At 43.9% G+C, this 21,501-nt stretch overlaps 2 protein-coding genes and 1 pseudogene across 2 annotated transcripts; all 3 read right to left on the reverse strand.

Annotated features, from left to right (window-relative positions):
* Positions 1 to 2,578: 2,578 nt before the first annotated feature.
* LOC130518083 (coagulation factor XI-like) lies at positions 2,579 to 6,120 on the reverse strand. The gene is made up of 9 exons (XM_057020410.1): positions 5,382 to 6,120; positions 5,142 to 5,298; positions 4,967 to 5,079; positions 4,730 to 4,883; positions 3,730 to 3,851; positions 3,506 to 3,641; positions 3,280 to 3,386; positions 2,910 to 3,069; positions 2,579 to 2,819 (listed from the first exon to the last, which is right to left on the reverse strand). The coding sequence occupies exons 1-9, from the start codon at positions 5,440 to 5,442 to the stop codon at positions 2,717 to 2,719; spliced, it is 1,113 nt and encodes a 370-aa protein (XP_056876390.1). The 5' UTR covers positions 5,443 to 6,120; the 3' UTR covers positions 2,579 to 2,716.
* A 1,813-nt stretch (positions 6,121 to 7,933) lies between these two features.
* LOC130518077 (coagulation factor XI-like) lies at positions 7,934 to 11,824 on the reverse strand (annotated as a pseudogene).
* Positions 11,825 to 16,981: 5,157 nt separating this feature from the next.
* On the reverse strand, positions 16,982 to 19,932 carry LOC130518078 (plasma kallikrein-like). The gene is given in 10 exon segments (XM_057020407.1): positions 16,982 to 17,222; positions 17,313 to 17,472; positions 17,685 to 17,791; positions 17,910 to 18,042; positions 18,131 to 18,252; positions 18,809 to 18,832; positions 18,834 to 18,960; positions 19,045 to 19,157; positions 19,220 to 19,376; positions 19,460 to 19,932. Coding segments are annotated over 10 exon segments (1,107 nt in total). The 5' UTR covers positions 19,521 to 19,932; the 3' UTR covers positions 16,982 to 17,119.
* Between the last annotated feature and the right edge of the window lie 1,569 nt (positions 19,933 to 21,501).

Here is a 21,501-nt window from a genome sequence, read left to right on the forward strand (position 1 = left end):
CATTGCACTCACTTTATCAGTTTATCAAGTGAATGACCTGTGATACATATGATAGTCAGTTAAAGAGCCTTACAGTTGCTTTATTCATTTTATAGGGTGTCTATTTTTTTAACAAGTGAATGCAATGCGCCACCTTAGTTTTTACTCTGTTCTAGTAAGAGGTTTGAATTGTTTGTAACTTTTTATGTTATTGTAGGTGAAGTGTCGGCTCTGCTCCACAGAGCTCTCTTACATCAATAAGAGCACTTCATCAATGCTGAGGCATTATAGAGCTCGGCATGGCAATGGAGAATTGGCAGATACTCGTGAGAGCACCAGAAAACATATCCACATCTGCATCAACTTGCACTTAAAACTCTCTGCTCACCATCGTCATCTGCACCGTGTGAAAGAGGATTTTCTAAGGCTGGGGAGCTGGTGTTTAAGAGGAGAAATCGCCTTGGAGCAAAGACACTCCAAAAGCTTTTGTTTCTCAATAAAAATTCATAAACGAATCACTTTTTTGTATTATTCATATGATTTAACAGTTAACAAAAAATGTGTGTACATAAGTAAAAAAAAATTGTAACTCTGAATTGTAACTCAAATTTGCTATATTTTACACACCAACTGAGTTTAGCAAACAAGGAATTCCTTTACCTGCAATCATTTTATAACTACTGCAGGGGTCACTAGTGGGTGACCAACACCGTATCAATACAGTGCCGACACAGTTTGTGTAGTGTGTCAATACACTCCTTGAGGTATCATCGTCCCATCACTAATGTTCAGTCTGTCGAGGCCAGGCAAAGTTCTGGGAGACGGGCTCCACTGTGGTTCCCTTTATGCACGATCCTCCCATTATTGACTTTTCTACTGGTTGGTTGAGCATAAAAACCCCTACAGGATAACCCTTTCAACTACCAATGTTTTAAAAGCACAACCAACAATTAAAGTCCACATTAATCAGTCTGCAGCTAAAATGGGTTTAATTTTTTTTTTAAACAGCCATGGATTAACTCCAGATTAGCACACAAACGTGGAGGCTGCAGTCTGAATGATTTCCTAATGCTAAACTGCATTAATTTGTTTTATTCATTTGCTAGAACTGTGGACCAAAGTAAACAAGAGTGACCCTGCCGAGTTTGGAAACAGGGAATTACGTAAAGAGGTCAAAGATCCCAGTCTGAAATGGAAAATAGATCCCAGTCTTAAATATTTGGATTCAAAATGACAGCTGATCTTAGAAAGTGCAGACCAGTGCAGAATTATTTACCCTGACCTGAAAAGAAAACACTTACCCATCTGTGCTCACCACCCGTGTGTGCGTGTCTTGCTGACTGTTTTGCTTTTGTGGCTGTTGCCGGCACACACTTGTGTGGGTGGGTGTGTGGTGTGTGTGTGCGAGTGTTCTGGGCTGGCGTCAGGACCGAACCACGGTGGTGGTGAGGCTCTCGTGCAAGGCTGGCTGGTGGTTGGATGGATGTGGATGGTGGTGGGATGTTTGGATGGAGCGCACTCACATACACACACTCACACACAGGCTGGCTGGCACCGTTCTAGCCTGTGAGTGAAGGAGACAGTGTCACCACCGCAGCTTCCAGGAAGAACAACCAGTCACACTGTTCTGGGATTCCCACGAAGGAGGACAGAGACAGAGAAGAGAGGAAGGAGAGAGTGTGTGTGTGTGTGGGGGGGGGGGATAAGACCCACTCTGCGGCTCAAAAACAAAGAGGAAGTCAAAGTGAGAGAAATCAGCAGGTGGAATACGCTTCTTCTATCTTTTATCTCTTTCATTTCTTTTTTGCTTGACTTAAATTTTTGGATTTAGACAACTTTCCATCTCAGTCTGTGGCGTAATCTCGTAAATTTTACTTTGGCTTCGCCACAACAATGGGACAGATTTGTTTGTTTCCTAATGTTTGCGTGTTAATCATCAGGACCGAGGACATTTTTTTCTGGCAAATGGGAGGCGAAAAAAAATATTATGCAGCTTAAGCATGCAACAACAATGGGTCGCGCTTCCAAAACATCCACTTTTCTCTTCAGAGTAACATCTGGATCCATTCATGTTAAATCGGGATCTATCCCAAAAGCATGTGCTTGATAGTTCCATCCATACAATCTAGCGCACATTTGCGTTTTTCTCTCTTTGTCATATATTTAATTCATTTTTAATATTTCTCGCAACGCATCACAACAGCCCACTTACCGGTCAATAATGGGTCACACTGGTGTCCAGGGAGCTTGAAAAGTACAACCCGAGTGATCATAAGAGGTGAAAAATGGCAACGAGAACATTTAAAATGCTCTGAAACACCACAGAATATTACCGCAACCAGCAGATGTTACTGGTGTAGTCCTGGTCTGAGTTATGGTGCTGTTTTCTCTGACTGCCAGAAGAGGGAGACAAGCGCCCTGCAGCTTTTGTGGATTAAAATTAATGCTTAATACACTCAAGATGGCCTGTTAAGAGTTTCCCCGCCTACCATGAGTTAGTGGTTTAATAACAGAAAATGGTTGGAATAGGTGGCATATTATCATAGTAAATCAATCCACCTTCTATTCAAATAAATAAATAAATAAATAAAACCAGTCGTCTTTGTATAGTGTCGTTTTAATTTCATTTGTAACATCATTTTCATCGTTCTCGTCAGGCAGTAGACTGATCCGCTGCTACCCTCTGGTGGTTCAAATGTCATGTTACAGTATGGAATGAGTTCGAAACCGCCTTGCCTCATGGGACAGCCATGAGGGAGAACCCCGACACGACATTTTGGAGTTTAACTATTTTAGGAGGAGCAGGGATGGTAATGGTGCGCTTCAGGAAGCAGCGGTGCCTGCAGCACACATTCAAAAAGAGTTTCAGAATTTTAATAGAATTTTTTGGTTTGTTTGTTGTTGACGGTGCTGCACAACGGATGCATTACCTGTAATCGCGATCGATGAATTGTTCTGTGAGGTATGTGTAGAACTGGCATTTATCATCTTCATCACAGGCTTTCTGACACGCTTCTGCACTGTCAACCATCCTGTTTTGAATGTCCTCACCCCAGAAATCCACTCCTTCCACAGGGGTCCTAACCCAGGCTGTTAGCAGAGAGAACTACATCAGTAATAATACCACTGACTTCACTAACATGGTTAGGTGGTAACCACTTGTAAAACCATCAGGTAGATCATGGTGTGACGTAAAAGTGGTGAAAACCGAGAAGTGTCACCACTTGTGTTCATTTTACATGACAAAATCTCATTGATTTATGAACCCAGTTGGATTCATTTCCCTTCAGTGATACATACTGTCATCGAGCTGACAGCCGCGCGCTGGAATCCCAGATGTTACTCCATTTTGAGTCTTCAGCACCATTTCAAGTGGATTCTCCTTCAGATGACAGCGGAAGCTTTCACTGTTAAAAAAAATTATATATTATAAAATTATATATATCAGGATGAATAGATAGACTAGAATTGGTGAGTGATGGTGGAAAAGAAGAGCAAATATTTGCTAGAATCTGGCTCACATTACCTGGTAAAAGAAGAGAAGTAAGTACACCGTGGGTGAGCAGAGCAGAGCACCTGACAGTGCTTGTCAGACACGGCCGCCACCTCCTCAAAGTTTTTTCCTGCAATGTCAACTTGAGGAAACAAGCTTCTTTCGCACTCTATCCAAAACAGAGAGGACGCAATGATGGAAACAAAGCCGATGCAGCAACTAGTACAGTTATTTTTTCAGATGCTGCGACTGTGCACCTTCGGCAAATTTGGGCTGAAGCATTTGAATACTCCTAGAGAATCCAGACACGGCATTTGCCAGAGCTGCAATGACGGGGGGCCTTGGCACAGTCCAACTGTATTTAAGGTGGCACTTAAACCTGAGAGAGGAAATAATTTCATTAAAGGTCTCTAGCCCCTGTTGAGCCATCGCATCTGAATCCTTGCAGTCCGCTTTGGCTGCACTTCCACTGTTAACCAACAGGGGCAGACTGGAAATGATCTGCTGCCCCCTACAGGGCCATCCCAGCCAAACAGCAAATCAACCAAAATATGGTCTGTAGATAAGTTCTATTTGTGAATAAAAAAAAAAAAATGTATATTTGTTTATCCACGGTAGTTTTCTATGTCAACTGGACTGGGTTTCTTCTCTTGAAGATGTTTTGCCTTCTTTCCAGAAGGCTTCTTCAGTTCTGAAATCGCTGGGGAGAGAGCTTGAAATATATAGCCCCTGTGGACCATCTGCATGCTAATGATCTGGGTGGTCACCTGAGAGTCGTTAGCAGGGTCGTTGGTCGGGTTGTTCACCTAGTTTCTGTTGAGGTGGCTCCCCTTTGTCTGCTGGATCACATGGTGGTGAGTCACTGGGTGTCCTGTAATGGTGTGAATGTGTGTGTTTTGCTGTTGGAAGGAAAACAGCAAAACGCCAAAACAAACATTCACACCTCGAATGATGTGGAAGTTTGTTTAGCATGCAGATGGTCCACAGAGGCTATATATTTCAAGCTCTCTCCCCAGCAATTTCAGAACTGAAGAAGCCTTCTGGATAGAAGGCAAAACGTCTTCAAGAGAAGGAACCCAGTCCAGTTGACAGAGAAAACTACCTTGGATACAATGACCTGGATGATTGAGAATCTACACAGACATATATTTGTTTATAAAAGTATGGCCGTTATTAGGAGAACATCTAAGCAATGGCTACTTTATTCCCAAAAGAAGAATGTAAATTATCCAAAAGCACAAAAATCTGCAGTTTTACCTGATATTTTCTTGTCTATATTCCCCATTTACAAAAGTAAAGAACTGACAGAAAGGATCGTCTGTGCAGACTCTCTGACAGTCCCCATAGTTTGCGGTGAACAGTGTTTTGTAGTCTGCTCCCAAAAAGTCCACATTCTGATAAACCGGAAATTCTGAAAAAGAAATGACGGCCAAAGTTACACTTAGGAGAGGGTGACTGCTGACACAGTTAATTTAAAATAAGACTTTTTCTTACCTGTCAGCTCTGGCGTGCAGGATCTGAGAGAATATCCTGAGGTTGCACCAAATATCAGAGTCTGGATTTTGGGCTCTCCGGATGCCGTAACCTTAAAGTAGCAGTAGAAATGCCTGCAGATAAAAGCCTCAAGTTTAAGAACTTCCCCCGTTTCAGTCTTTTGCTTGTTTTCTACCTATTGTCTCGGGTCCAGTCGGGCCGAACAAAGGTGAAGAACATGCAGGAAGGATGAGCGGTGCAAAGTTGCTGACAGTGTTTAGCATCTGACGCGTAGACCTGTGCTACGTCTGAGCCGGGGAAGTCCATATTGTTCTGAAGAGCCATTCTACACCCTAAAAACACACATTTATATGATTAAAATGATCCACGCGTGCGTAAACATGCTCACACAAAATATGTGTTTAGGCGTCAGTACTTTGAGTGAAGCCGAAGCTGCACATTGAAAGCAACACCACCGAGATCAGAAATCCTTCCATCCTTCAGCGATGTTCAGTCTGTCGAGGCCAGGCAAAGTTCTGGGAGACGGGCTCCACTGTGGTTCCCTTTATGCACGATCCTCCCATTATTGACTTTTCTACTGATTGGTTGAGCATAAAAACCCCGACAAGATAACCCTTTCAACTACCATTGTTTTAAAAGCACAACCAACAATCAAAGTCCACATTAATCAGTCTGCAGCTAAAATGGGTTTAATTTTTTTTTTAAACAGCCATGGATTAACTCCAGATTAGCACACAAACGTGGAGGCTGCAGTCTGAATGATTTCCTAATGCTAAACTGCATTAATTTGTTTTATTCATTTGCTAGAACTGTGGACCAAAGTAAACAAGAGTGACCCTGCCGAGTTTGGAAACAGGGAATTACGTAAAGAGGTCAAAGATCCCAGTCTGAAATGGAAAATAGATCCCAGTCTTAAATATTTGGATTCAAAATGACAGCTGATCTTAGAAAGTGCAGACCAGTTTGAATTATTTACCCTGACCTGAAAAGAAAACACTTACCCATCTGTGCTCACCACCCGTGTGTGCGTGTCTTGCTGACTGTTTTGCTTTTGTGGCTGTTGCCGGCACACACTTGTGTGGGTGGGTGTGTGGTGTGTGTGTGCGAGTGTTCTGGGCTGGCGTCAGGACCGAACCACGGTGGTGGTGAGGCTCTCGTGCAAGGCTGGCTGGTGGTTGGATGGATGTGGACGGTGGTGGGATGTTTGGATGGAGCGCACTCACATGCACACACTCACACACAGGCTGGCTGGCACCGTTCTAGCCTGTGAGTGAAGGAGACAGTGTCACCACCGCAGCTTCCAGGAAGAACAACCAGTCACACTGTTCTGGGATTCCCACGAAGGAGGACAGAGACAGAGAAGAGAGGAAGGAGGAGAGTGTGTGTGTGTGGGGGGGGGGGGGGGGATAAGACCCACTCTGCGGCTCAAAAACAAAGAGGAAGTCAAAGTGAGAGAAATCAGCAGGTGGAATACGCTTCTTCTATCTTTTATCTCTTTCATTTCTTTTTTGCTTGACTTAAATTTTGGATTTAGACAACTTTCCATCTCAGTCTGTGGCGTAATCTCGTAAATTTTACTTTGGCTTCGCCACAAAATGGGACAGATTTGTTTGTTTCCTAATGTTTGCGTGTTAATCATCAGGACCGAGGACATTTTTTTCTGGCAAATGGGAGGCGAAAAAAAATATTATGCAGCTTAAGCATGCAACAACAATGGGTCGCGTGTTGGGATTTCTGGTTTGTGTCTGTCTTTGGCCTGCAGGGTGCGGTGTTGAGCACAATTGGGTGCAGCTGGCACTGCAGGTGGGCGCACCTGTAGGCAATTTACATCTTGCTGCCTATTTAAGCAGGTTGTGCCTGCCTGTCAGTGCCGGGGTGTCTGGTCGTGTAGGGCGTGTGTCTGTTGGTGTAGTGTGGGTGCTTGGTTGGGTTCCTTGGTGTTGGCTCCTGTTCCTGTTGCCCTGGAGGGGCGCTCCTATTCCCGTGCTCCTGGTTTTCCTGGAGGGCCGTTCCTGTTCTGTGTCTCCTGGAGGACGCTCCTGCCCCTTGCAGTCTAGGAGGACTGCCTCTGCCCTCAGTGTCTCGGGGCACATTCGTGTTGCGCCGGACTCCCAAGTCCTCGCCGGTCCAGGAGGACTGCAGCGTGTTGAGGACTCACCGGTGTTCCGAGTTCCCGGCAGTCCAGGGGGACTGCGTCTGGTTTGGGGACTCGCACATGGACCTGGGACGGGCGGACGCTGCCTCCCGATCCCCATGTGGTCCAGGAGGACTGTTTCTGTTAATGTGTGCTCCCGTTCCCTGTAAATAAAGCCTTTGACCTCCCCACCACTGTGTCCTGGCCTGCGTTCGGGTCCGCTACCACCATGTATCGTAACATCGCGCTTCCAAAACATCCACTTTTCTCTTCAGAGTAACATCTGGATCCATTCATGTTAAATCGGGATCTATCCCAAAAGCATGTGCTTGATAGTTCCATCCATACAATCCAGCGCACATTTGCGTTTTTCTCTTTGTCATATATTTAATTCATTTTTAATATTTCTCGCAACGCATCACAACAGCCCACTTACCGGTCAATAATGGGTCACACTGGTGTCCAGGAGCTTGGGAGCTTGAAAAGTACAACCCGAGTGATCATAAGAGGTGAAAAATGGCAACGAGAACATTTAAAATGCTCTGAAACACCACAGAATATTACCGCAACCAGCAGATGTTACTGGTGTAGTCCTGGTCTGAGTTATGGTGCTGTTTTCTCTGACTGCCAGAAGAGGGAGACAAGCGCCCTGCAGCTTTTGTGGATTAAAATTAATGCTTAATACACTCAAGATGGCCTGTTAAGAGTTTCCCCGCCTACCATGCGTTAGTGGTTTAATAACAGAAAATGGTTGGAATAGGTGGCATATTATCATAGTAAATCAATCCACCTTCTATTCAAATTAAATAAATAAATAAATAAAACCAGTCGTCTTTGCATAGTGTCATTTTAATTTCATTTGTAACATCATTTTCATCGTTCTCGTCAGGCAGTAGACTGATCCGCTGCTGCCCTCTGGTGGTTCAAATGTCATGTTACAGTATGGAATGAGTTCGAAACCGCCTTGCCTCATGGGACAGCCGAGAGAGAGGGAGAACCCCGACACGACATTTTGGAGTTTAACTATTTTAGGAGGAGCAGGGATGGTAATGGTGCGCTTCAGGAAGCAGCGGTGCCTGCAGCACACATTCAAAAAGAGTTTCAGAATTTTAATAGAATTTTTTGGTTTGTTTGTTGTTGACGGTGCTGCACAACGGATGCATTACCTGTAATCGCGATTGATGAATTGTTCTGTGAGGTATGTGTAGAACTGGCATTTATCATCTTCATCACAGGCTTTCTGACACGCTTCTGCACTGTCAACCATCTTGAATTGAATGTCCTCACCCGTGAAATCCACTCCTTCCACAGGGGTCCTAACCCAGGCTGTTAGCAGAGAGAACTACATCAGTAATAATACCACTGACTTCACTAACATGCGGTTAGGTGGTAACCACTCGTAAAACCATCAGGTAGATCATGGTGTGATGTAAAAGTGTGTGAAAACCGAGAAGTGTCACCACTTGTGTTCATTTTACATGACAAAATCTCATTGATTTATGAACCCAGTTGGATTCATTCCCTTCAGTGATACATACTGTCATCGAGCTGACAGCGCGCGCTGGAATCCCAGATGTTACTCCATTTTGAGCCTTCAGCACCATTTCAAGTGGATTCTCCTTCAGATGACAGCGGAAGCTTTCACTATAAAAAAAAATTATATATTATAAAATATATATATCAGGATGAATACATAGACTAGAATTGGTGAGTGATGGTGGAAAAGAAGAGCAAAATTTGCTTGAATCTGGCTCACATTACCTGGTAAAAGAGAAGTAAGTACACCGTGGGTGAGCAGAGCAGAGCACCTGACAGTGCTTGTCAGACACGGCCGCCACCTCCTCAAAGTTTTTTCCTGCAATGTCAACTTGAGGAAACAAGCTTCTTTCGCACTCTATCCAAAACAGAGAGGACGCAATGATGGAAACAAAGCCGATGCAGCAACTAGTACAGTTATTTTTTCAGATGCTGCGACTGTGCACCTTCGGCAAATTTGGGCTGAAGCATTTGAATACTCCTAGAGAATCCAGACACGACATTTGCCAGAGCTGCAATGACGGGGGGCCTTGGCACAGTCCAACTGTATTTAAGGTGGCACTTAAACCTGAGAGAGGAAATAATTTCATTAAAGGTCTCTAGCCCCTGTTGAGCCATCGCATCTGAATCCTTTCAGTCCGCTTTGGCTGCACTTCCACTGATAACCAACAGGGGCAGACTGGAAATGATCTGCTGCCCCCTACAGGGCCATCCCAGCCAAACAGCAAATGAACCAAAATATGGTCTGTAGATAAGTTCTATTTGTGAATAAATAAATAAAAAAGTATATTTGTTTATCCAAGGTAGTTTTCTATGTCAACTGGACTGGGTTTCTTTTGAAGACGTTTTGCCTTCTATCCAGAAGGCTTCTTCAGTTCTGAAATCGCTGGGGAGAGAGCTTGAAAATATATAGCCCCTGTGGACCATCTGCATGCTAATGATCTGGGTGGTCACCTGAGAGTCGTTAGCAGGGTCGTTGGTCGGGTCGTTCACCTAGTTTCTGTTGAGGTGGCTCCCCTTTGTCTGCTGGATCACATGGTGGTGAGTCACTGGGTCTCCTGGAATGGTGTGAATGTTTGTTTTGAGACTCTCAGGTGACCACCAGATCATTAGCATGCAGATGGTCCACAGGGGCTATATATTTTCAAGCTCTCTTCCCAGCAATTTCAGAACTGAAGAAGCCTTCTGGATAGAAGGCAAAACGTCTTCAAGAGAAGGAACCCAGTCCAGTTGACAGAGAAAACTACCTTGGATACAATGACCTGGATGATTGAGAATCTACACAGACATATATTGTTTATAAAAGTATGGCCGTTATTAGGAGAACATCTAAGCAATGGCTACTTTATTCCCAAAAGAAGAATGTAAATTATCCAAAAGCACAAAAATCTGCAGTTTTACCTGATATTTTCTTGTCTATATTCCCCATTTACAAAAGTAAAGAACTGACAGAAAGGATCGTCTGTGCAGACTCTCTGACAGTCCCCATAGTTTGCGGTGAACAGTGTTTTGTAGTCTGCTCCCAAAAAGTGCACATTCTGATAAACCGGAAATTCTGAAAAAGAAATGACGGCCAAAGTTACACTTAGGAGAGGGTGACTGCTGACACAGTTAATTTAAAAAAAGACTTTTTTCTTACCTGTCAGCTTTGGCGTGCAGGATCTGAGAGAATATCCTGAGGTTGCACCAAATATCGGAGTCTGGATTTTGGGCTCTCCGGATGCCGTAACCTTAAAGTAGCAGTAGAAATGCCTGCAGATAAAAGCCTCAAGTTTAAGAACTTCCCCCGTTTCAGTCTTTTGCTTGTTTCCTACCTATTGTCTCGGGTCCAGTCGGGCCGAACAAAGGTGAAGAACATGCAGGAAGGATGAGCGGTGCAAAGTTGCTGACAGTGTTTAGCATCTGACGCGTAGACCTGTGCTACGTCTGAGCCGGGGAAGTCCATATTGTTCTGAAGAGCCATTCTACACCCTAAAAACACACATTTATATGATTAAAATGATCCACGCGTGCGTAAACGTGCTCACACAAAATATGTGTTTAGACGTCAGTACTTTGAGTGAAGCCGAAGCTGCACATTGAAAGCAACACCACCGAGATCAGAAATCCTTCCATCCTTCAGCGATGTTCAGTAGTGATGGGACGAGCGACACTGGTGCGTCAACACTGCCGAGAGCTCAGGAGTGAAACCCCGTATCGGTGCGTGTATCGCTTTAACAAAGAATCACGTGACCGATACAGGACTTGTATCGTTTGAGTGTGTCGCGTCAAAGTGTGTTTATAAGGAAACAAACTGGATCGACATGTCGCGGGTTTGTTGGATGGAGTTTTGCAGTTGCGCAATTATGGATCGTTCTAAGAAGTTTTCCCCAGTGTGGAATCATTTTGATCTTGTGACTCCAAACAAGGGAAATCTTTTTCTCCTTTGAGCATTGTTTACTGTTGGATACAATTTTTAACGGTGGCGCATTGCACTCACTTTATCAGTTTATCAAGTGAATGACCTGTGATACATATGATAGTCAGTTAAAGAGCCTTACAGTTGCTTTATTCATTTTATAGGGTGTCTATTTTTTAACAAGTGAATGCAATGCGCCACCTTAGTTTTTACTCTGTTCTAGTAAGAGGTTTGAATTGTTTGTAACTTTTTATGTTATTGTAGGTGAAGTGTCGGCTCTGCTCCACAGAGCTCTCTTACATCAATAAGAGCACTTCATCAATGCTGAGGCATTATAGAGCTCGGCATGGCAATGGAGAATTGGCAGATACTCGTGAGAGCACCAGAAAACATATCCACATCTGCATCAACTTGCACTTAAAACTCTCTGCTCACCATCGTCATCTGCACCGTGTGAAAGAGGATTTTCTAAGGCTGGGGAGCTGGTGTTTAAGAGGAGAAATCGCCTTGGAGCAAAGACACTCCAAAAACTTTTGTTTCTCAATAAAAATTCATAAACAAATCACTTTTTTGTATTATTTCATATGATTTAACAGTTAACAAAAAATGTGTGTACATAAGTAAAAAAAATTGTGACTCTGAATTGTAACTCAAATTTGCTATATTTTACACACCAACTGAGTTTAGCAAACAAGGAATTCCTTTACCTGCAATCATTTTATAACTACTGCAGGGGTCACTAGTGGGTGACCAACACCGTATCAATACAGTGCCGACACAGTTTGTGTAGTGTGTCAATACACTCCTTGAGGTATCATCGTCCCATCACGAATGTTCAGTCTGTCGAGGCCAGGCAAAGTTCTGGGAGACGGGCTCCACTGTGGTTCCCTTTATGCACGATCCTCCCATTATTGACTTTTCTACTGGTTGGTTGAGCATAAAAACCCCTACAGGATAACCCTTTCAACTACCAATGTTTTAAAAGCACAACCAACAATCAAAGTCCACATTAATCAGTCTGCAGCTAAAATGGGTTTTAATTTTTTTTAAACAGCCATGGATTAACTCCAGATTAGCACACAAACGTGGAGGCTGCAGTCTGAATGATTTCCTAATGCTAAACTGCATTAATTTGTTTTATTCATTTGCTAGAACTGTGGACCAAAGTAAACAAGAGTGACCCTGCCGAGTTTGGAAACAGGGAATTACGTAAAGAGGTCAAAGATCCCAGTCTGAAATGGAAAATAGATCCCAGTCTTAAATATTTGGATTCAAAATGACAGCTGATCTTAGAAAGTGCAGACCAGTTTGAATTATTTACCCTGACCTGAAAAGTCTAACACTTACCCATCTGTGCTCACCACCCGTGTGTGCGTGTCTTGCTGCTGTGTTTTGCTTTTGTGGCTGTTGCCGGCACACACTTGTGTGGGTGGGTGTGTGTGTGGTGTGTGTGTGCGAGTGTTCTGGGCTGGCGTCAGGACCGAATCACGGTGGTGGTGAGGCTCTCGTGCAAGGCTGGCTGGTGGTTGGATGGATGTGGATGGTGGTGGGATGTTTGGATGGAGCGCACTCACACTCACACACTCACACACAGGCTGGCTGGCACCGTTCTAGCCTGTGAGTGAAGGAGACAGTGTCACCACCGCAGCTTCCAGGAAGAACAACCAGTCACACTGTTCTGGGATTCCCACGAAGGAGGACAGAGACAGAGAAGAGAGGAAGGAGGAGAGTGTGTGTGTGTGTGTGTGGGGGGGGGGATAAGACCCACTCTGCGGCTCAAAAACAAAGAGGAAGTCAAAGTGAGAGAAATCAGCAGGTGGAATACGCTTCTTCTATCTTTTATCTCTTTCATTTATTTTTTGCTTGACTTAAATTTTTGGATTTAGACAACTTTCCATCTCAGTCTGTGGCGTAATCTCGTAAATTTTACTTTGGCTTCGCCACAACAATGGGACAGATTTGTTTGTTTCCTAATGTTTGCGTGTTAATCATCAGGACCGAGGACATTTTTTTCTGGCAAATGGGAGGCGAAAAAAAAAAATTATGCAGCTTAAGCATGCTACAACAATGGGTCGCGCTTCCAAAACATCCACTTTTCTCTTCAGAGTAACATCTGGATCCATTCATGTTAAATCGGGATCTATCCCAAAAGCATGTGCTTGATAGTTCCATCCATACAATCCAGCGCACATTTGCGTTTTTCTCTCTTTGTCATATATTTACTTCATTTTTAATATTTCTCGCAACGCATCACAACAGCCCACTTACGGTCAATACTGGGTCACACTGGTGTCCAGGGAGCTTGAAAAGTACAACCCGAGTGATCATAAGAGGTGAAAAATGGCAACGTGAACATTTAAAATGCTCTGAAACCAATCAATCAATCAATCAATCTTTATTTATATAGCGTCTTATACAATCAAAATTGTTTCAAGGCGCTTTCCAGAATCCCAGGGCCTGACCCCAGACAAGCAACAGTGGCAAGGAAAAACTCCCCTTTAACAGGAAGAAACCTTGAGCAGGACCAGGCTCATGTAGGGGGACCCTCCTGCTGATGGCCGGCTGGGTAAAGAGAGAGGAGAAGGGGGGGACAGGTAGATAGAGGATAGGATAGGGAGGAGAGGAGAGGGGTAGAGGAGAGGAGAAGTAGAGTGGAGGGGAGGTAGAGAGAGGAGAAGGAGGAGGAGGGGAAAGAGGAGAGGAAAGAAGAGGAGAGGGAGAGGAAAAGGAGAAGGAGGGGGAGAGGAAAGGAGAGGAAAGGAGAGGAAACCATGACCCAGTGGAGTGACAGAGGCCTGTCAGGTGATCATGTTCCGGACCCCGGCAGCCTTGGCCTATAACAGCATAGCTAGAATGTGACCTAATGATTAGACGACCCCCTAGGTATGATAATTTGTCTGTCTATGATAGTAACTGGAACTACTGAATTAGTAACAATAAGCTTTTTCAAAGAGGTAGGTTTTGAGTCTGATCTTAAAAGTAGCGATGGAGTCAGCCTCCCGTACCTGGACAGGGAGATGGTTCCATAGCAGGGGGGCCTGGTAGCTAAATGCTCGGCCCCCCATTCTACTCCTGGAAACTCTGGGAACCACAAGTAGACCAGCATTCTGAGAGCGGAGCGGTCTATTGGGCTGGTAAGGTATCACTAGCTCCTCCAGGTAGGATGGAGCTAGGCCTCTGAGGACCTTGTAGGTCAAAAGAAGGGTTTTAAAAATTATTCTAAATTTAACGGGCAGCCAATGAAGCGACGCCAGTACAGGAGTAATGTGATCTCTTTTGTCAATACCTGTCAGAACTCTGGCTGCAGCATTTTGGATCAACTGGAGGCTTCTTAAAGAGTTGTTTGGACACCCTGATAATAAGGAGTTACAGTAGTCCAGCCTGGAAGTAACAAATGCATGGACTAACTTTTCAGCATCATGCCGCGTCAGCAGTTTCCTGATCTTTGTGATGTTCCTCAAGTGAAAAAAGGCACTTCTAGAGACTAATTTAATGTGTGAGTTGAAGGAGAGATTTTGATCAAAAGTTACTCCTAGATTCCTCACAGAGAGACTAGATGTTAATGAGATACCATCTAGAGTGATCATGTGATCTAATCTATCCCTGAGAGGTTCAGGACCAAACACCATGACCTCAGTTTTTCCTGGGTTAAGGAGGAGGAAATTTGAAGACATCCAGGACTTTATGTCTTTAAGACAGGTCTGGAGCTTCACTAACTTCTCTGTCTCCTCGGGTTTCATGGATAAATAGAGCTGAGTGTCATCAGCATAACAATGAAAATTTATCCCATGCTGCCGAATAATGTTCCCTAAGGGAAGCATGTACAATGTGAAGAGGATTGGTCCAAGTACAGAACCTTGAGGAACTCCATGGCTAACCCTACTGTATGAGGAGGGAACACCATGGACATGGGCAAACTGGTATCTATCTGATAAGTATGATCTAAACCAGTCTAGTGCTGTCCCTTTAATCCCAATCACATGTTCCAGTCTCTGTAACAGGATGCTGTGATCAACTGTATCAAAAGCAGCGCTGAGGTCCAGCAGAACCAACATAGAGACCAGTCCATGATCGGAAGCTATGAGAAGATCATTAGTGACTTTAAGAAGTGCTGTTTCTGTGCTGTGGTGAGCTCTAAAGCCTGACTGAAACATCTCAAACAGGCTGTTCCTCTGCAGGTGCTCCAGTAACTGAGTCACCACCACCTTCTCTAGAACTTTAGAGATAAAAGGAAGGTTGGATATTGGCCTATAATTTGCTAAGACATCGGGATCCAGTGATGTTTTTTTAAGCAACGGCTTAATCACTGCTACCTTGTAGGACCGGGGTACATAACCTGACACTAAAGAACCATTGATCTGGTCCAGGATAGAACTGCCTATCAATGGTAAAACATCCTTCAACAGGTGTGTTGGGATGGGATCTAAAAGACATGTGGTGGTCTTGGATTTCTGAATTAGCGATGACGCCTCAGAAAAATATATAGGGGTGAAGGAGCTTAAGGGCTCGTTGGAGACCCTGTATGTTCCCACAGTCGGCACATCTGGTGATGGTCCAGTTGTTGGGATGGCCTGGTTAGCTTTCTCTCTGATAGCTAGAACTTTATCAGCGAAGAAGCTCATGAAGTCTTCACCACTAAGGGAAGAAGGGATACGTGGATCTAAAACACTATGACTCTTGGTTAATTTGGCCACAGTGCTGAAAAGAAACCTGGGGTTGCTCTTATTTTCCTCAATCAAAGAAGAAAAATAAGCTGTTCTAGCCTTGCGAAGGGCCTTTTTGTAACCTAATAGACAGTCTTTCCAGGCTACATGACAGCTGTCTATTTTACAAGAATGCCACTTCCTTTCCAGTCTTCGCACTTTCTGCTTGAGGGTCCTGATATGTGAATTATACCAGGGGGCACACCTCCTCTGATTTACTATTTTCTTTTTCAGGGGGGCAACAGAATCAAGCGTGATTCTCAGTGAGGTTGCTGCACCTTCAGCAATGGAGTCAACCTCAGCAGGGCTAAGATTATAATGATTGATCCCTGGGGAAACACACGGTGGTCCTGGGATCAGCACAGGGATCACTTCCTTAAACTTAGCTACAGCATTATCTGAAAGACATCTGCTATAGTAAGACTGAGCTCTGAGCATAGAAGAATCCTTAATCATAAATGTAAAAGTGATCAAAGAATGGTCTGACAGGAGTGGGTTCTGAGGGAACACTGACACATGTTCTACCTCAACACCATAAGTCAGAACTAGATCTAGGGTGTGGTTAAAGCTGTGAGTTGGTTGGTTTATCTGCTGGAGGAAACCAACTGACTCAAGTAATGAAATGAAGCCATTTCTAAAGCTGTCATTTATAACGTCCATATGGATATTAAAGTCTCCAATGATAATGACTTTTTCCGTTCTAAGGACCAAGTCAGATAAGAAATCAGAGAACTCAGACAGGAACTCTGAATGTGGCCCAGCAGGGGGCCGATATACAACTACAAACAGAAGTGGCTTTTCTGTCCTCCAGTTCAGATGAGTGATGCCAAGAGTCAGGCTTTCAAATGAACTGAAGCTATGTTTTGGTCTGGGATTAATTAATAACTTGGAGTGATAGATTGCTGCCACTCCCCCTCCTCGACCAGTAACACGTGGAACCAATACTCACGCAACAGCTCACGAAACACCACAGAATATTACCGCAACCAGCAGATGTTACTGGTGTAGTCCTGGTCTGAGTTATGGTGCTGTTTTCTCTGACTGCCAGAAGAGGGAGACAAGCGCCCTGCAGCTTTTGTGGATTAAAATTAATGCTTAATACACTCAAGATGGCCTGTTAAGAGTTTCCCCGCCTACCATGCGTTAGTGGTTTAATAACAGAAAATGGTTGGAATAGGTGGCATATTATCATAGTAAATCAATCCACCTTCTATTCAAATTAAATAAATAAATAAAACCAGTCGTCTTTGTATAGTGTCGTTTTAATTTCATTTGTAACATCATTTTCATCGTTCTCGTCAGGCAGTAGACTGATCCGCTGCTGCCCTCTGGTGGTTCAAATGTCATGTTACAGTATGGAATGAGTTCGAAACCGCCTTGCCTCATGGGACAGCCGAGAGGGAGAACCCCGACACGACATTTTGGAGTTTAACTATTTTAGGAGGAGCAGGGATGGTAATGGTGCGCTTCAGGAAGCAGCGGCGCCTGCAGCACACATTCAAAAAGAGTTTCAGAATTTTAATAGAATTTTTTGGTTTGTTTGTTGTTGACGGTGCTGCACAACGGATGCATTACCTGTAATCGCGATCGATGAATTGTTCTGTGAGGTATGTGTAGAACTGGCATTTATCATCTTCATCACAGGCTTTCTGACACGCTTCTGCACTGTCAACCATCCTGTTTTGAATGTCCTCACCCCTGAAATCCACTCCTTCCACAGGGGTCCTAACCCAGGCTGTTAGCAGAGAGAACTACATCAGTAATAATACCACTGACTTCACTAACATGCGGTTAGGTGGTAACCACTCGTAAAACCATCAGGTAGATCATGGTGTGATGTAAAAGTGGTGAAAACCGAGAAGTGTCACCACTTGTGTTCATTTTACATGACAAAATCTCATTGATTTATGAACCCAGTTGGATTCATTTCCCTTCAGTGATACATACTGTCATCGAGCTGACAGCCGCGCGCTGGAATCCCAGATGTTACTCCATTTTGAGCCTTCAGCACCATTTCAAGTGGATTCTCCTTCAGATGACAGCGGAAGCTTTCACTATAAAAAAAATTATATATTATAAAATTATATATATCAGGATGAATACATAGACTAGAATTGGTGAGTGATGGTGGAAAAGAAGAGCAAATATTTGCTTGAATCTGGCTCACATTACCTGGTAAAAGAGAAGTAAGTACACCGTGGGTGAGCAGAGCAGAGCACCTGACAGTGCTTGTCAGACACGGCCGCCACCTCCTCAAAGTTTTTTCCTGCAATGTCAACTTGAGGAAACAAGCTTCTTTCGCACTCTATCCAAAACAGAGAGGACGCAATGATGGAAACAAAGCCGATGCAGCAACTAGTACAGTTATTTTTTCAGATGCTGCGACTGTGCACCTTCGGCAAATTTGGGCTGAAGCATTTGAATACTCCTAGAGAATCCAGACACGACATTTGCCAGAGCTGCAATGACGGGGGGCCTTGGCACAGTCCAACTGTATTTAAGGTGGCACTTAAACCTGAGAGAGGAAATAATTTCATTAAAGGTCTCTAGCCCCTGTTGAGCCATTGAAAATATATAGCCCCTGTGGACCATCTGCATGCTAATGATCTGGGTGGTCACCTGAGAGTCGTTAGCAGGGTCGTTGATCAGGTTTTCACCTAGTTTCTTGTTGAGGTGGCTCCCCTTTGTCTGCTGGATCACATGGTGGTGAGTCACTGGGTCTCCTGGAATGTGTGTGTGAATGTTTGTTTTGAGACTCTCAGGTGACCACCCAGATCATTAGCATGCAGATGGTCCACAGGGGCTATATATTTTCAAGCTCTCTTCCCAGCAATTTCAGAACTGAAGAAGCCTTCTGGATAGAAGGCAAAACGTCTTCAAGAGAAGGAACCCAGTCCAGTTGACATAGAAAACTACCTTGGATACAATGACCTGGATGATTGAGAATCTACACAGACATATATTTGTTTATAAAAGTATGGCCGTTATTAGGAGAACATCTAAGCAATGGCTACTTTATTCCCAAAAGAAGAATGTAAATTATCCAAAAGCACAAAAATCTGCAGTTTTACCTGATATTTTCTTGTCTATTCCCCATTCACAAAAGTAAAGAACTGACAGAAAGGATCATCTGTGCAGACTCTCTGACAGTCCCCATAGTTTGCGGTGAACAGTGTTTTGTAGTCTGCTCCCAAAAAGTGCACATTCTGATAAACCGGAAATTCTGAAAAAGAAATGACGGCCAAAGTTACACTTAGGAGAGGGTGACTGCTGACACAGTTAATTTAAAAAAAGACTTTTTTCTTACCTGTCAGCTTTGGCGTGCAGGATCTGAGAGAATATCCTGAGGTTGCACCAAATATCGGAGTCTGGATTTTGGGCTCTCCGGATGCCGTAACCTTAAAGTAGCAGTAGAAATGCCTGCAGATAAAAGCCTCAAGTTTAAGAACTTCCCCCGTTTCAGTCTTTTGCTTGTTTCCTACCTATTGTCTCGGGTCCAGTCGGGCCGAACAAAGGTGAAGAACATGCAGGAAGGATGATCGGTGCAAAGTTGCTGACAGTGTTTAGCATCTGACGCGTAGACCTGTGCTACGTCTGAGCCGGGGAAGTCCATATTGTTCTGAAGAGCCATTCTACACCCTAAAAACACACATTTATATGATTAAAATGATCCACGCGTGCGTAAACGTGCTCACACAAAATATGTGTTTAGACGTCAGTACTTTGAGTGAAGCCGAAGCTGCACATTGAAAGCAACACCACCGAGATCAGAAATCCTTCCATTCTTCAGCGATGTTCAGTAGTGATGGGACGAGCGACACTGGTGCGTCAACACTGCCGAGAGCTCAGGAGTGAAACCCCGTATCGGTGCGTGTATCGCTTTAACAAAGAATCACGTGACCGATACAGGACTTGTATCGTTTGAGTGTGTCGCGTCAAAGTGTGTTTATAAGGAAACAAACTGGATCGACATGTCGCGGGTTTGTTGGATGGAGTTTTGCAGTTGCGCAATTATGGATCGTTCTAAGAAGTTTTCCCCAGTGTGGAATCATTTTGATCTTGTGACTCCAAACAAGGGAAATCTTTTTCTCCTTTGAGCATTGTTTACTGTTGGATACAATTTTTAACGGTGGCGCATTGCACTCACTTTATCAGTTTATCAAGTGAATGACCTGTGATACATATGATAGTCAGTTAAAGAGCCTTACAGTTGCTTTATTCATTTTATAGGGTGTCTATTTTTTAACAAGTGAATGCAATGCGCCACCTTAGTTTTTACTCTGTTCTAGTAAGAGGTTTGAATTGTTTGTAACTTTTTATGTTATTGTAGGTGAAGTGTCGGCTCTGCTCCACAGAGCTCTCTTACATCAATAAGAGCACTTCATCAATGCTGAGGCATTATAGAGCTCGGCATGGCAATGGAGAATTGGCAGATACTCGTGAGAGCACCAGAAAACATATCCACATCTGCATCAACTTGCACTTAAAACTCTCTGCTCACCATCGTCATCTGCACCGTGTGAAAGAGGATTTTCTAAGGCTGGGGAGCTGGTGTTTAAGAGGAGAAATCGCCTTGGAGCAAAGACACTCCAAAAACTTTTGTTTCTCAATAAAAATTCATAAACGAATCACTTTTTTGTATTATTTCATATGATTTAACAGTTAACAAAAAATGTGTGTACATAAGTAAAAAAAAATTGTAACTCTGAATTGTAACTCAAATTTGCTATATTTTACACACCAACTCAGTTTAGCAATCAAGGAATTCCTTTACCTGCAATCATTTTATAACTACTGCAGGGGTCACTAGTGGGTGACCAACACCGTATCAATACAGTGCCGACACAGTTTGTGTAGTGTGTCAATACACTCCTTGAGGTATCATCGTCCCATCACTAATGTTCAGTCTGTCGAGGCCAGGCAAAGTTCTGGGAGACGGGCTCCACTGTGGTTCCCTTTATGCACGATCCTCCCATTATTGACTTTTCTACTGGTTGGTTGAGCATAAAAACCCCTACAGGATAACCCTTTCAACTACCAATGTTTTAAAAGCACAACCAACAATCAAAGTCCACATTAATCAGTCTGCAGCTAAAATGGGTTTTAATTTTTTTTAAACAGCCATGGATTAACTCCAGATTAGCACACAAACGTGGAGGCTGCAGTCTGAATGATTTCCTAATGCTAAACTGCATTAATTTGTTTTATTCATTTGCTAGAACTGTGGACCAAAGTAAACAAGAGTGACCCTGCCGAGTTTGGAAACAGGGAATTACGTAAAGAGGTCAAAGATCCCAGTCTGAAATGGAAAATAGATCCCAGTCTTAAATATTTGGATTCAAAATGACAGCTGATCTTAGAAAGTGCAGACCAGTGCAGAATTATTTACCCTGACCTGAAAAGTCTAACACTTACCCATCTGTGCTCACCACCCGTGTGTGCGTGTCTTGCTGACTGTTTTGCTTTTGTGGCTGTTGCCGGCACACACTTGTGTGGGTGGGTGTGTGGTGTGTGTGTGCGAGTGTTCTGGGCTGGCGTCAGGACCGAACCACGGTGGTGGTGAGGCTCTCGTGCAAGGCTGGCTGGTGGTTGGATGGATGTGGACGGTGGTGGGATGTTTGGATGGAGCGCACTCACACACACACACTCACACACAGGCTGGCTGGCACCGTTCTAGCCTGTGAGTGAAGGAGACAGTGTCACCACCGCAGCTTCCAGGAAGAACAACCAGTCACACTGTTCTGGGATTCCCACGAAGGAGGAC

The sequence above is a fragment of the Takifugu flavidus genome, chromosome 21 (genome assembly GCF_003711565.1).
Source record: "Takifugu flavidus isolate HTHZ2018 chromosome 21, ASM371156v2, whole genome shotgun sequence".
Lineage (NCBI taxonomy): Eukaryota > Metazoa > Chordata > Actinopteri > Tetraodontiformes > Tetraodontidae > Takifugu > Takifugu flavidus.